The 16,516-nt window shown below is 34.3% G+C and overlaps 1 protein-coding gene across 1 annotated transcript; it reads right to left on the bottom strand.

Moving 5' to 3' along the window:
* Nucleotides 1-6,650: 6,650 nt before the first annotated feature.
* LOC134693396 (complement C1q tumor necrosis factor-related protein 6-like) lies at nt 6,651-7,936 on the bottom strand. Its single transcript, XM_063554192.1, has 3 exons — nt 7,828-7,936; nt 7,438-7,488; nt 6,651-7,087 (listed from the first exon to the last, which is right to left on the bottom strand). Exons 1-3 carry the CDS (start codon nt 7,913-7,915, stop codon nt 6,651-6,653), a joined length of 576 nt encoding a protein of 191 aa, XP_063410262.1. The 5' UTR covers nt 7,916-7,936.
* Nucleotides 7,937-16,516: the final 8,580 nt, after the last annotated feature.

The following is a 16,516-nucleotide window of genomic DNA, read 5'->3' as shown; positions in this document are numbered from 1 at the left end:
CTTGTGTTACTGTCTTAGCAAACAAAAATGAATAATTTTTTTACAGAAAATGTCAGTTACTAAAACAATGCATTGGAACAAAATATTCTGCTTATTTTTCAAATTAAAAATGTAATGATACATAAAGTTCCCCAGCTTAATTGAACAGCTTCACACATCGGTGCAGGCATTCCACGTTGTGCTTTGCTGTTGGAGGTTGTCGGGTGTCTAAAAAAGCCACACCTTACTTTTGGTCTCCATCCAATTCCATACTGGTATCTGTGAGCAGGGCATACTGAAATCCCATGGTCAGTTTCAGGTCTCCATTTCCATATCCCAGCACGTAAACAAAGCAACTCCCCTTCTGATTTTACCGACTTTTCACCCATGTTACATGCTCTCAAATGTCCAACAATGCTCTTATTACAATTCACAATAAGTTTCAAACAAATTTCATTTGGAAATTTGCTGGAAAGGCTACAGTCCCCCTCAAAATAACTGTGGAGGGAACACTTCCCCAACTCATCCATGGGGACATCCATCTTGTTACTATACCAACAACAACAACAGTAGAGCGCCCCCTATGACAAAGGGAGATAATTTTGATAGTTTTGGAGGGAACATTTGAAAACGTTTTTAATGAATTTTTCAGAAACAAAGGATTTGCACAAAATTTTGACGCATCTTTTAAATTCTGTTTACAATTATTGTTTTTATAAAACTAAAATCTTTTATGTAATAAAATGGGTTTGTTGTTTATTGGGTGATGAATTATGGCACATTTCTAAAGGATATCACTATGATTATAGATAAAATACAAAGCCTAATATTTTTTCAAATACACCATTCTAGAAGAAAAAACCTGGGTATAAGTTGCTAGCAATCAATATTTCATTTTAAGCATGCAACATCATACATTTGTTCTGACCATGTATCACCATATCATTGATGGCTGCATGATTTTTACACGGAGCCCTACTTAATGGTAAAATGATACATTTACCCTTTCCGTGTTCATTAGGAACAGCTTGTAAAACAAACATTTCTGAGTATAGTTTGTAGGACATGTGGTTCTTGAATGTCTATCTCCAAGTAACTGATGAGTCTCAAAGTCAGACAGATTGGAAATTATTTGGTTTACAATATACATCAACGCATCCTGATAAATTTGGTACGCGTTTCGTCTATAGAATCATCATCAGTGACGCTTCAATCAGTAAAAAGTTTAAATAAAGTTCGAAGTTTATCATTGAGTTGTTGATCAAATATAATTGCTCTAAACAGTGGAATTAGTAAGAACAATCATAGGCTTTGATGGCTATACCATTCTCTAGCTAAAGACTGAAGTGACTACAGATCTGTATGTAGCTTTACGGCCATCAAAATGGCACTTGTCACGTGGTAGTAAGATAATACATCTTCATTTTATAATTTACTTTATCAGATCGTCACCAAAAGAAAGGCAGTCAAATATAGAGAAAAATATAAAAGAAAGAGATAACAAGTACAAAGACAGATAACTCATTTATAAATTTAATGTGTATTTCTTTTCCCTGTCTCAAATATATGATTCTATTCATATTCAGACTTAGTTAGTATTGTATTAGAAACTTAATCTTCTTTTGTAAAGATCCTGATAAAAAAGGCTTTCGAGAGTAATGTTTCTCGTGAAATAAAGTTATAAAAAAGAGGACACGTAAAACAAATTTCAATTCAATTTGTTTTTTTTAAGTCCGCAGTAATGATATCGTTGTTCAATTAGGGAAATAAGAAGCTATTTTTCTGAGCTATTGCACATTTTAGGGAAATTGTGATTACTCAGACTAAAATAAGAAAAAATCTAGGGTACTTAATATTTCTTGAACTTTATTTAAAATTTATTGATTGATATATGTTTTAGACTCAGTGGTAAGTATTTCTTTATTCTTCAAGATTAATCTATTAACAATAGATAGTATAGAACGGTTTTCTACTGGAATGGAAGATAGGTACAACAAATTTAGTATTGACTTACAATTAAAAGATATGATATAGATTATATTTAACATGGACAGACATTTAGTCTTTCATAAGGCCAAATACTGACCCGAAGGTTTGCTGAGACCGTTTCACTCTCCCAACAAGAAGCATCGGATATTCAATTATGACTGGACATGGTTGGACATTTCTCGCACAGCAAAACTAACGCCCCACTTTGACAAGCTTAGAAGATCAAATACAAGTCATGACTGTATTTCTGTACCTCAATGAAACCATAGTGTTTACTTGAGTTTTCAAGTATCTTGTAAAAATCTAGTTTTCATTTCCAGGCATATCTTTTTTAGGAGATATTTCATAATGGTATACTACCTAAAGTATGTACTAAAATTGTACGGGTTTTTAGGTAATTTTTAACGTCGGGAATACAAAATGTTATCTATAAGTTTTGATCACACAAACTTACCAACACACTTAAAATGTGTTTATTTATGTCTTTGTGTATCATTTTCTCCTGAGATTTTGTTAAGATAACAAGAAATAATGCCAAAATTAGTTATACTCGTCATATAACTTTATTGATGAGTAGACGAAAATTGTGTATGACGTACAAAACTATGATATTGGCCTCATTGACGCATTATTTTTGAAAAAGAGTCGACTGACGATTTACCTCATTAGACTTATATATTATCCTATCTTGCTTGTGACTTTTGAAATTTAAAGTTTTTATCTATATATTATAATTTTAATTTGATAGGTCAAAAAACTCCCCAAAAATGTAAAGTTTAAAGCAATAAAACATATCAAAGTTGTAAAGAGACATCAGGTTGATGCGTTGAACCAGTCAGATTTCTCCTTCTATAGTGGTTATAAGATAATAGAAAAAACTTTATTCCCCATTGTCTTATTTTTGTCATGGTGTCAATTACTGTTGACAAGCGGGGTCATTTGGAATAATTTGTTAAACAAGATACCCAAATGATTATTACAGCAATTAAAAAAATAAAATTTAGAAAGTTTTGAAAAAATTGGTGCAGTAGTTTTAGAGGAGCTGATGAAAAGTACTCAGTCAAATAAACGACTAAGCAAAAGTGCATAATATTCTGATATTATTGATTTTCAAGTTCATACGATGACTATGTAATATTTTGATTTGGTATAGCTGGCTATGATTCAAACCATTACGGTCAGTCCAATTGCTATCAATACCAGCTGTTAACGTAGACCCAGTTTATCATTTTAATGAATTCGGTTTTAAAGCGTAAATGGCAATGTTATTAAGTTATTATGACATAGGAAAATAACTTTAACGAAGGATCTTTGGAAAAGGTTTGAAAAGACGAATTTGAACGCATTAAGTCGGTGACATGTCGATGATTTACCTTGAATAGAGTTCACAAGTTTTGGATACCAATATTGAACATTTTTTCGAAAACATCAGCAAAATAAATCCGTTGCAATTGTTTGCACCTGTCCTAAGTCAGAAAGCTGATGTTCATTGGTGGTCGTTTGTTAATGTGTTTCTATAGTGTTTTTGTTTTCTCATATCCATTTGATCGTTGGTTTTCCTGTTTGAATGGTTTTAAACTAGTCATTTACGGGGACCTCTATAGCTTTCTGGTCGGTTTGAATCAAGGCTTCGTGTTGAATACCGGACTATGAACTTTATTGGTTCACTTATACAAGTTATGACTTGGGCGGAGAGTGGTCACACTGACATTTTTACCACATCGTATATCTGTATTATTATCCTCATCATAAAGCTATTTAAAGACATGATCTGGAAGATGAGGTAATATTACGTCCTTAAACAATGAGCAAAACTATTAAAGACCCATACATTTTTTTTAAAATTAAAGTTTTATTGCACTTTTGCTGTTAACAATTTACTCCATCTACAGTAATTAAGTATCCATAAATTAGTTATTGAATATCTAGGGGAAAATAATTAATGACGTATGTCTATTAAGTTAGTTATATTTATTAAATATATTAGAACAATTATACATAGCTCAATTTTATATAAGAATACGGTACGTTTCTTAACCTAAACTGATTTGATATTTTATTAAAGATTCACTGAACCGTGAAATTGATGATGATCATTGTTAGTGATAGCATGACTTTTCAGAGAATTTAGAAATTGTTTTGGTTTATTTACTCCTTTGAATTATTATACAAGTCTTAGATGATGAGGTAGAAAGGTGTTTTCTTTTCCACACATTATAGGTTCAACATTATTTTTAACAGTGAATGATAATTTTTATGATTAAGCCAAAGATAAAAAAATAACTGATCGAGAGTTCACGTGGTCTTCAAATTGTACATGAATGCAGTATTGAAGCATTGTGTTGTGTAAACTAATAACAATACTATTTCAGTGTAGCTGTGTTAGACATGGTAATTTATATAAACACTATAAAGCTTAATTATGGAAAATCTATCAAATATGCAAAAAAATGTCAATTTTCAGATCGTTTTTGTCAAAAATGAAAGTGGTCGCATCCGTGTTCATCCTCAACCTTTATATATGTTATGTATTATCATCAAATACAACTTAGATTTCAATATTTTGAATGAACACAAATGCGGCCAGTTTATTTAAGACGAAAGCCGTCAAAAATCAAACTAAAATGCTAAAATTGTAAAAAATTTAAAACAGCACATATTTATGTAGCAGAACCATTCGTCTTTCCAATAGATAACTAGAAGTTTGCATTTTAACAATTTTGTAAAATTTCTCTATTTTGGTGACAAATAAGGGTCTTACCGGATTTGCTCATTTGTTGTTTTCAAAAAAAAGTTGAATGTGGACATCAGTTTTGAAGACAATCTTTATGATAAATTCATTCCCGCATTAAAATGCCTGTCGGTTTATCATGAAGACCAATATGATTAACTATACGCAAGCATATCACCCCCGTGAGTGGTTTGTTTCGTGTTGGTTTGTCTTTTATTTTTTATGTTGTGTATGGTGTACTATGATTTTTATGTTTGTATGTTTGTCTGTTTGTCATTTTTATTTTAAGCCATGGGGTTGTCAGTTTAATTTCGATCTATGAGTTTGAATGTCCCTCTGGTATTTTTTGCCCCTCTTTTGCATGACCTTGATTTGAAACAATTATTATTACCTAGCATTTCGTCTTCGTCTGGTATTTACAGCCCCTCTTATCATGTTATTTTTGGGGATCTGAACATGATTATATATGATCTTCTCCGAAAGGTGATGTCTCATTGTCAGAGAACTCCAAACATCTATTAGAAACATAACTTTCAAATTATTATAGATTCCATGGAGGACTACGTCAGAGCATTGGCTTCTTGTTACTGAAGGTACCAGGATTATAATTCAATACGCCAGACAGACACGCTTTTCGTCTAAATAAGACTTATCAGTGACGCTAAGATCAAAATAGTTTTAAAGCTAAACGTGAAGAAGTTGATTGACTCAACACTTTGTCAGAATGTGTTAAAAACAATCAGGTGTCTGATAAAACTTCAAAATCATAAGTTGAAAGCTGTTTGAATGACCGAGCAAAGTCATAGTAAAAGAAGCTGTAAAATGTCTATAATCTCTTCACGATATATGTTTGGTTATTCCTGCATCTAAAGCTTATAAATATTTCTACTACAAGTTTCTTGTAAGATTATTTAGATTTTTTGATCTGTTGACATCATATAGAAGTATTTCTCAACATTTGAGCAGTGAATATTTTATTGTCAGCTCGTTGATGATTCTATGAAAGGTCTAGATAACCACTCAAAATAAAAGCAAATTGACTTTAATGTGCTCAATATTTAGAATTGATTCACACACTTGACTTATTGTATATTGTTAGAGAAAGACAGACAGATATCCTAAAAGGCATAATTTCTTGTTTTGTCTTTTTAGTAAATTTCAGTTCTTGCTCACATATTACATCTCAAACTTTTACAAGGTCTATGGTACTGCTTGTGAACGTTAAGCATACGAGTGTACCGCAAACCCAGTTATCATAATTTTATTGCTTATTACTGGGCCTGTGATACGTGTAATATTATTACCAAGTTTTTTTTCTAATCCCCAGAAATAAATCGCCGTAGCCGTATTTGGCGATCAGATTTTGCTTTGAAACTGCTTTGAATCGAGCGGTATATAAAGGCAAAAGTTGTAAACCGCTTTTCAAAACTCGTAAATCGATGGAAAGAACAAAATCGGGGTAACAGACTAAAACTGAGGGAAACTCATTAAATGTAAGAGGAGATACGAGGGTAATGCATACATGCTATAGACTGGACATTTATATGCGGGTGTCTTGATGAATCAGAAAGCCTTACAAACATAACCAACAAAACCAAAACTATGAACGAACAAACAAGTCTTTAAAAGACAACATACAAACATTATGATATAAAAGTTATATATTATGAACTCACAATAATTTGTAGAAATTTTTAATAACACGTTATCTGGATTGTTTTCAAGAAACGAATGACCGACTCATTGATGGCTATAACCCCGGAAACTGATAGTTTTCTAGAACGTTAACAGCTTAAAACTATCTTCCTATGAGACGTTATTATATTAACGCTACCTATTAGCGAATTTTCTGCACAAGATGCGCATTTGAAAATGTCTCTTCAATTATGTTTAATGCCAAAATATTTGAAAATAAAAAAAGAATACAAAATTATTTTTACTTATACATTTATTAGGCGATACGGTATCCAGAAAATGTACTATAGTTATCACCATCACTGAAGATTCTTTGACTGTCATGGCTATAATGACCTCCCTTACACCTTATGTAGATTCGATCACCTTTCTTCAAGGTCAAAACAACATCAAAGGTACCAGTCTTAAGCCCATCGCCGTTTGTGTAACTGCCAGCCGTCATTTTTTTATTATGCCATAAATGTAGATATAATGTTTTCCCCATTTCTGACATGAAAACTGCAGAGAAGTGATAAAGACCTCGCATTGGAGCAGTAAATATACCAGTATTGACGTCATATCCGTTCAGGTTATTCGTCCAAACCTTATTGAATTTTACAATAACGTTGGGTGGTACATATTGTACAAAATCCAGATAAGCGGAGAATGCAGGTATGTCTTTTTGCATCAGATCTCCTCCTTGTCCTACATGCCCTTAAAAAAATAATATAGAGCTTTTTATATTGATATTGACATATTTATAGTAAATATTTAATTTATTTAAAAGCATTTTTCTATAAAGAAACAATACGCTAAATGATAATCATTCAAACCAAATAGTAAGCTTCTATATAATTTGTTCAAGCACCAGATATCTAAATGTCGAGGGGGTATAAATTAGTTAACCAATTTTAAGAAGTTCAAAATTTAAAAATAAGAATTATTTCAAGCAAAAAAAACTATAAATATAATACGAAAAAAAGCATGTGAACCAACACAGATGAACGAAGCATGAAGAAAATAATATACGACATAAAAATACCAACAAAAATAAAAATCAGTACCTGTTCCTTTCAGCTTCTGTATTATTCTAATAATGTCATCAAACAATGACTCTGTTAATATAGAAATACAACTTTGTAAAAATGTAGTTAAAAACGCTAGTTTAGTTGTATGCGTCCGAAAGATTTTTGAATTCACTTCATCGGATTAAAATATTTGAATATTCATATCTGTTTGTTGAAAGAAACTAAAGATTATGCTCTACATCGTTAGATATTTCTGTTAATTAAGTTCACAAGATCAGAAACAGTAATTTCTTAGATTGTTGGTACTAAATGTATTTCACATTGTAGCTAAATGTAGAATATCATGCAATGATTTTGCGTTTACCAAAAACTTTACATGATTGTACAAAATAAAAAAATTATAAGATAGGTTTGATGATAACTTACCAAGTTCAGAGCTAAATGAGCTGTTGACGACACATATATGCCCTGGTAACGACAAAAGAATAAATGATATGAGTGGAATTATGTACATTATTCCACTTGAAAACTGGATTGCAACGTAAAACAAAGAGGTTTTAACCTGTGATTGTAGAAAAGTTCTTTTATTCACATATGCACAAGTACAGTTTCTGTTTGTTATTAAATGATAACTTGATATGTTTAACATTTTCGTGTCACTATGTAACAGCTGTTTAATCGTGTTACAGAACGTATGGCAAATGTTTCTGGAAAATCTCGCACGAGGTAAAGCTCAAAACTAAAGGCCATATTAATTTTTAATGATTTGTTTTAATATAAATTGCAGAAAATATAACTATGCGAGCCAAAACCTTTTAGTTAAAGATCTGAAAATGTGATATGATGCAACTCTGCCCTAGAGATTGAGACGATAAACTACTGTTACCGTCAGTTATTAGCCCTGCCCTAGAGATTGAGACGATAAACTACTGTTACCGTCAGTTATTAACTCTGCCCTAGAGATTGAGACGATAAACTACTGTTACCGTCAGTTATTAACTCTGCCCTAGAGATTGAGACGATAAACTACTGTTACCGTCAGTTATTAACTCTGCCCTAGAGATTGAGACGATAAACTACTGTTACCGTCAGTTATTAGCTCTGCCCTAGAGATTGAGACGATAAACTACTGTTACCGTCAGTTATTAACTCTGCCCTAGAGATTGAGACGATAAACTACTGTTACCGTCAGTTATTAACTCTGCCCTAGAGATTGAGACGATAAACTACTGTTACCGTCAGTTATTAGCTCTGCCCTAGAGATTGAGACGATAAACTACTGTTACCGTCAGTTATTAACTCTGCCCTAGAGATTGAGACGATAAACTACTGTTACCGTCAGTTATTAACTCTGCCCTAGAGATTGAGACGATAAACTACTGTTACCGTCAGTTATTAGCTCTGCCCTAGAGATTGAGACGATAAACTACTGTTACCGTCAGTTATTAACTCTGCCCTAGAGATTGAGACGATAAACTACTGTTACCGTCAGTTATTAACTCTGCCCTAGAGATTGAGACGATAAACTACTGTTACCGTCAGTTATTAACTCTGCCCTAGAGATTGAGACGATAAACTACTGTTACCGTCAGTTATTAGCTCTGCCCTAGAGATTGAGACGATAAACTACTGTTACCGTCAGTTATTAACTCTGCCCTAGAGATTGAGACGATAAACTACTGTTACCGTCAGTTATTAACTCTGCCCTAGAGATTGAGACGATAAACTACTGTTACCGTCAGTTATTAACTCTGCCCTAGAGATTGAGACGATAAACTACTGTTACCGTCAGTTATTAACTCTGCCCTAGAGATTGAGACGATAAACTACTGTTACCGTCAGTTATTAGCTCTGCCCTAGAGATTGAGACGATAAACTACTGTTACCGTCAGTTATTAACTCTGCCCTAGAGATTGAGACGATAAACTACTGTTACCGTCAGTTATTAACTCTGCCCTAGAGATTGAGACGATAAACTACTGTTACCGTCAGTTATTAACTCTGCCCTAGAGATTGAGACGATAAACTACTGTTACCGTCAGTTATTAACTCTGCCCTAGAGATTGAGACGATAAACTACTGTTACCGTCAGTTATTAGCTCTGCCCTAGAGATTGAGACGATAAACTACTGTTACCGTCAGTTATTAACTCTGCCCTAGAGATTGAGACGATAAACTACTGTTACCGTCAGTTATTAACTCTGCCCTAGAGATTGAGACGATAAACTACTGTTACCGTCAGTTATTAACTCTGCCCTAGAGATTGAGACGATAAACTACTGTTACCGTCAGTTATTAACTCTGCCCTAGAGATTGAGACGATAAACTACTGTTACCGTCAGTTATTAACTCTGCCCTAGAGATTGAGACGATAAACTACTGTTACCGTCAGTTATTAACTCTGCCCTAGAGATTGAGACGATAAACTACTGTTACCGTCAGTTATTAACTCTGCCCTAGAGATTGAGACGATAAACTACTGTTACCGTCAGTTATTAACTCTGCCCTAGAGATTGAGACGATAAACTACTGTTACCGTCAGTTATTAGCTCTGCCCTAGAGATTGAGACGATAAACTACTGTTACCGTCAGTTATTAACTCTGCCCTAGAGATTGAGACGATAAACTACTGTTACCGTCAGTTATTAACTCTGCCCTAGAGATTGAGACGATAAACTACTGTTACCGTCAGTTATTAGCTCTGCCCTAGAGATTGAGACGATAAACTACTGTTACCGTCAGTTATTAACTCTGCCCTAGAGATTGAGACGATAAACTACTGTTACCGTCAGTTATTAGCTCTGCCCTAGAGATTGAGACGATAAACTACTGTTACCGTCAGTTATTAGCTCTGCCCTAGAGATTGAGACGATAAACTACTGTTACCGTCAGTTATTAACTCTGCCCTAGAGATTGAGACGATAAACTACTGTTACCGTCAGTTATTAACTCTGCCCTAGAGATTGAGACGATAAACTACTGTTACCGTCAGTTATTAACTCTGCCCTAGAGATTGAGACGATAAACTACTGTTACCGTCAGTTATTAACTCTGCCCTAGAGATTGAGACGATAAACTACTGTTACCGTCAGTTATTAGCTCTGCCCTAGAGATTGAGACGATAAACTACTGTTACCGTCAGTTATTAACTCTGCCCTAGAGATTGAGACGATAAACTACTGTTACCGTCAGTTATTAACTCTGCCCTAGAGATTGAGACGATAAACTACTGTTACCGTCAGTTATTAACTCTGCCCTAGAGATTGAGACGATAAACTACTGTTACCGTCAGTTATTAGCCCTGCCCTAGAGATTGAGACGATAAACTACTGTTACCGTCAGTTATTAACTCTGCCCTAGAGATTGAGACGATAAACTACTGTTACCGTCAGTTATTAGCCCTGCCCTAGAGATTGAGACGATAAACTACTGTTACCGTCAGTTATTAACTCTGCCCTAGAGATTGAGACGATAAACTACTGTTACCGTCAGTTATTAACTCTGCCCTAGAGATTGAGACGATAAACTACTGTTACCGTCAGTTATTAACTCTGCCCTAGAGATTGAGACGATAAACTACTGTTACCGTCAGTTATTAGCCCTGCCCTAGAGATTGAGACGATAAACTACTGTTACCGTCAGTTATTAACTCTGCCCTAGAGATTGAGACGATAAACTACTGTTACCGTCAGTTATTAGCCCTGCCCTAGAGATTGAGACGATAAACTACTGTTACCGTCAGTTATTAACTCTGCCCTAGAGATTGAGACGATAAACTACTGTTACCGTCAGTTATTAACTCTGCCCTAGAGATTGAGACGATAAACTACTGTTACCGTCAGTTATTAACTCTGCCCTAGAGATTGAGACGATAAACTACTGTTACCGTCAGTTATTAACTCTGCCCTAGAGATTGAGACGATAAACTACTGTTACCGTCAGTTATTAACTCTGCCCTAGAGATTGAGACGATAAACTACTGTTACCGTCAGTTATTAACTCTGCCCTAGAGATTGAGACGATAAACTACTGTTACCGTCAGTTATTAGCTCTGCCCTAGAGATTGAGACGATAAACTACTGTTACCGTCAGTTATTAACTCTGCCCTAGAGATTGAGACGATAAACTACTGTTACCGTCAGTTATTAACTCTGCCCTAGAGATTGAGACGATAAACTACTGTTACCGTCAGTTATTAACTCTGCCCTAGAGATTGAGACGATAAACTACTGTTACCGTCAGTTATTAGCTCTGCCCTAGAGATTGAGACGATAAACTACTGTTACCGTCAGTTATTAACTCTGCCCTAGAGATTGAGACGATAAACTACTGTTACCGTCAGTTATTAACTCTGCCCTAGAGATTGAGACGATAAACTACTGTTACCGTCAGTTATTAACTCTGCCCTAGAGATTGAGACGATAAACTACTGTTACCGTCAGTTATTAACTCTGCCCTAGAGATTGAGACGATAAACTACTGTTACCGTCAGTTATTAACTCTGCCCTAGAGATTGAGACGATAAACTACTGTTACCGTCAGTTATTAACTCTGCCCTAGAGATTGAGACGATAAACTACTGTTACCGTCAGTTATTAACTCTGCCCTAGAGATTGAGACGATAAACTACTGTTACCGTCAGTTATTAACTCTGCCCTAGAGATTGAGACGATAAACTACTGTTACCGTCAGTTATTAGCCCTGCCCTAGAGATTGAGACGATAAACTACTGTTACCGTCAGTTATTAACTCTGCCCTAGAGATTGAGACGATAAACTACTGTTACCGTCAGTTATTAACTCTGCCCTAGAGATTGAGACGATAAACTACTGTTACCGTCAGTTATTAGCCCTGCCCTAGAGATTGAGACGATAAACTACTGTTACCGTCAGTTATTAGCCCTGCCCTAGAGATTGAGACGATAAACTACTGTTACCGTCAGTTATTAGCCCTGCCCTAGAGATTGAGACGATAAACTACTGTTACCGTCAGTTATTAACTCTGCCCTAGAGATTGAGACGATAAACTACTGTTACCGTCAGTTATTAACTCTGCCCTAGAGATTGAGACGATAAACTACTGTTACCGTCAGTTATTAGCCCTGCCCTAGAGATTGAGACGATAAACTACTGTTACCGTCAGTTATTAGCCCTGCCCTAGAGATTGAGACGATAAACTACTGTTACCGTCAGTTATTAGCCCTGCCCTAGAGATTGAGACGATAAACTACTGTTACCGTCAGTTATTAGCCCTGCCCTAGAGATTGAGACGATAAACTACTGTTACCGTCAGTTATTAACTCTGCCCTAGAGATTGAGACGATAAACTACTGTTACCGTCAGTTATTAACTCTGCCCTAGAGATTGAGACGATAAACTACTGTTACCGCCAGTTATTAGCCCCACACACAAAAAACCGTCAGTTTTGCGAAGAGTTTAAACGTTTATATTACACTGTTAAGAAAACAAAATTAATGTAAAATGATTGAAATATCGACTTGGTTAAGTACAAAACAATGAAAATATAATATATAGCAACAAACTATAACCACAGAATAACAGGTTCAGGACACTAGCTATATTGATAATTGAACTCAATAACATAATAATGATTGATTGATAATTATTTGTATAACGCCACCTTAGCACAAAAAGGTTATGTCGCAGCTTATTCAAATATTTTAACAATTCAATGTATATTTCAAAGATCAGACAAAACATTCTTTAATAAACTAGTACTCAAGTCTTAGATAATATTGAGTAAAGTGATAAAATAATGTAAAATGAAGGAGGGATAATGATATTTCATGTTATGCAGTTGTATCTACAAATTGTTTCAACCATGTAGGTTTTTAACCAAATACAAGGCCGAATTTAAGATAATATAAATAAGAAAAAATGATAAAAAAAACAAAAAAAAAAACCCCCATATAATAATCAGTTTATGGGAAGTGATAATCGAGAAAACTGTTTCTTATGTTGAGTCGCAATAATAAACCAAAACATTCAGTCTAGAAATATTCCCAATATCAAAATAATAGCAAATAAAGGCAACAATAGTTTACCGCTGTTTGAAATTCATAAATCGATTGAGAACAAAACAAATCTGGGTAACAAATTAAAACTGAGGAAACAGCATCAAATATAAGAGGAGAATTACGACACAACAGAAACACAACAATAAAATGTAACACACACAGAAACGATTTATAATATAACAATAACAATTTTCCTGACTTGGTACAGGATATTTTAAGAAACAAATGATGGGTTTGAACATGGTTTTGTGGCATGTCAAACATCTCGCTTTTATGGCAATGTTAGATATAACATTAAAAAGACAACATTACAAGACAGGAGTACAATACAAATAAATGGGAGAACATATAGGACAGAGAAACACACGAATTATAGCTAACAAAAGGTACCATGCTTAAAATTTTATACGCCACGCTAGACGCGCGTTTCGTCCACACAAAACTAGCCAGTGACGAAGAACAAAAGTTTAAGTACGTGTAAAACATGTACTACTACGTTTTTCTTTTGTAAATTTAGAATTAAATGCTTTCTATTTTATAGAAGATGCTATATTGGTAATGTTGTTTTGAATTATACAATGTCTGAAAGTGTTAGAAAATATTTCTGGTAATTTACAGGCTATTGTAGAAGAAGGAGTAGTTGGATCGACGATGAAAGACTCGGGGAATGAGAAAAACGTGTTTGATGAAAAACAGAACTCCATAAATGCATAGAATGTGAATTCATAGGGCAGTTCCTTTTAAGACACAAAGGATTTCACTCAAATAATTTACTTCAATGTGTCCTGTTAGGTATCAAGACGCATCGCTTATAAAAGATCACCCGAAAGATAAACACGGACAAGGTTTAATTTGCAGCCACTTACCGAAAACTGTTATGAGAAGACATGCTTTTACTTATTACATGAAGCAGGTGATGGGAGGTTTCGATAATTGATTTTCTTACTGTGACAAAAAATCCACCAGCAAACAAATTTTGTATAGCTGACTATGCGGTATGGGCTTTGTTCGTTGTTGAAGGCCGTATGGTGACCTATAGTTTTTAATTCTGTGTTATTTTGTCTTGTGTGAAGATGTTTCTCATTCACAATCATACCAAATCTTATTTTCTATATTTTACAAACAAACAAACACTGGAATTACAAAAAATATAAATGTTTTAAGTGCAGAAAAGCATTTCATTAAAACCACACTTTGTAATTTTGTAATGTGTTAGTTTGTTTTGGTTCGAGCGTCTTGTCTACATGCTGTAGACTGCAAATTTATGTTCGGGAATCTTTGGTAAGTTTTAATTATATCTAAAAGTCACAGAATACCTTTCAAAACTAACCAACAAAACGATAAAAAAATGAACGAATAAGATATCCAGAAAATGTACTAAAGTCATTACCACCACTGAAGATTCTTTGACTGTCATGGCTATAATGACCTCCCTTACATCTAATGTAGATTCGATCACCTTTCTTCAAGGTCAAAACAACATCAAAGTTGACAGTCTTATGTCAATTGCCTTTTGTGTAACTGCCAGTCGTCATCTTTTTAATATGCCATAAATAAAAATACCGGTATTGACGTCATATCCGTTTAGGTTATTCGTCCAATAACAATAAGAACAATAATGTACAGCAACAAACGATAACAAGCTAAGGACACCGGACTGATTGATAATACAAATCAAAATTAAATCATGTAATTAAAATGAGTAATAATAATATTCCATGTTTTGCGATTGTATCTAGAAATTGTTTAAAATGTTAAACAAGGTAGGCTTTTAACCCAATTAAAAGTCTTCTTCTTCTACTTAAGTTACGGAATACATTCAATCAATTTTTTGAAGATTGCTTTCCGGCGCATACCTGTATGAGGTAGTTTTAAGTTTTAAAGTTTTCATTTTTACATTATTTATATATTTTTTCTATAACCATAAGATAAAAACGATGAGCACATTTAGTTTAGGTGATATAATGTTTTTAGGAGGACCTTATGAGTGAGTGCATCCATAAAGTTGTCTGTACAGGTTTGGTTTGAGGTATCGGGTTGATGCGTAGATCTTGTTTTAGACTGTTTGTTTAGAAGTTTATCTTGCGGTGGTGTTACATTTTTTTTTGTAGATGACTTTATGGAACTTTGAAAGTTTGGTTTTTAGTCTGCATTCTTGTAAGGTTTGCCATTTCAGATTTTATAGAATTTTAGATACACTGCTGGTATTGTGATATCTGTTGGAAGTATATCGTGCAGCTCTTCTTTGTTTTTGTTCTAATCTATATATATTTTCTGAGGTGTGTGGATCCCAAACTGTGCAGCAGTATTCTAGTGTTGGTCTAGCTGTTTTTTGTTAGGCTCTTTCTTTTACTAATTTTTAGATTACGGATGAAGAATGATGATTAGTTTACTTTTACTGCTAATTCTGTCTTTCTACTTTTAAATGATGAGTCAGTTGAGAGACAGACCTACGGCCACAACGTCAACTGCTAATCAAATTGCTTAATGCCATTTTGCACAGGTTTATGCCATAAATGTTTCCCATTAACTGAACTGACAAAAAATCAACTGCAGAAAAAACATTTAGAGCCTTAAAGCTTCAACCGCATAATTGCCAAAATATGGGCGGAACAACGGTAAAATCAGAAGGTAAAAAACAGAACCCCAAAACGTGCCGAACAGAATTGGTTGACCTCTCTGATTATCATTCTGGTGCTTTTTACAGGCAGTTATTGCTTTTGATGGTTACACGTTCATTGGTAAGGGGGAAAAAGTAAAAATACTGAACTCAGATGAAATTAAATCGGAAAGTCGAAACCACATTACAAAATCAAATGACAAAACACATCAAAAACGAATCGACAAGAACTGTCATATTCCTGACTTGGCACATGCATTTTAAAATGCAGAAAATGGGGGATTAAACCTTGTTTTAAAGCACTGAACCTCTTATTTTGATGACAGTCTCATCAAATTCCGATATATTTACAATGACACGTGAACTAAACAGACATTGGCTAGAGGTATAGGGGGAGGGTTGAGATCTCATAAACATGTTTAACCCTGCTTCATTTTTGCACCTGTCCCAAGTGAGGA

This window comes from Mytilus trossulus, chromosome 12, assembly GCF_036588685.1.
Source record: "Mytilus trossulus isolate FHL-02 chromosome 12, PNRI_Mtr1.1.1.hap1, whole genome shotgun sequence".
Classification (NCBI taxonomy): domain Eukaryota; kingdom Metazoa; phylum Mollusca; class Bivalvia; order Mytilida; family Mytilidae; genus Mytilus; species Mytilus trossulus.
The sequence above is the reverse complement of the archived record's forward strand: the minus strand, read 5'-3'. Positions and strand labels throughout refer to the sequence as shown.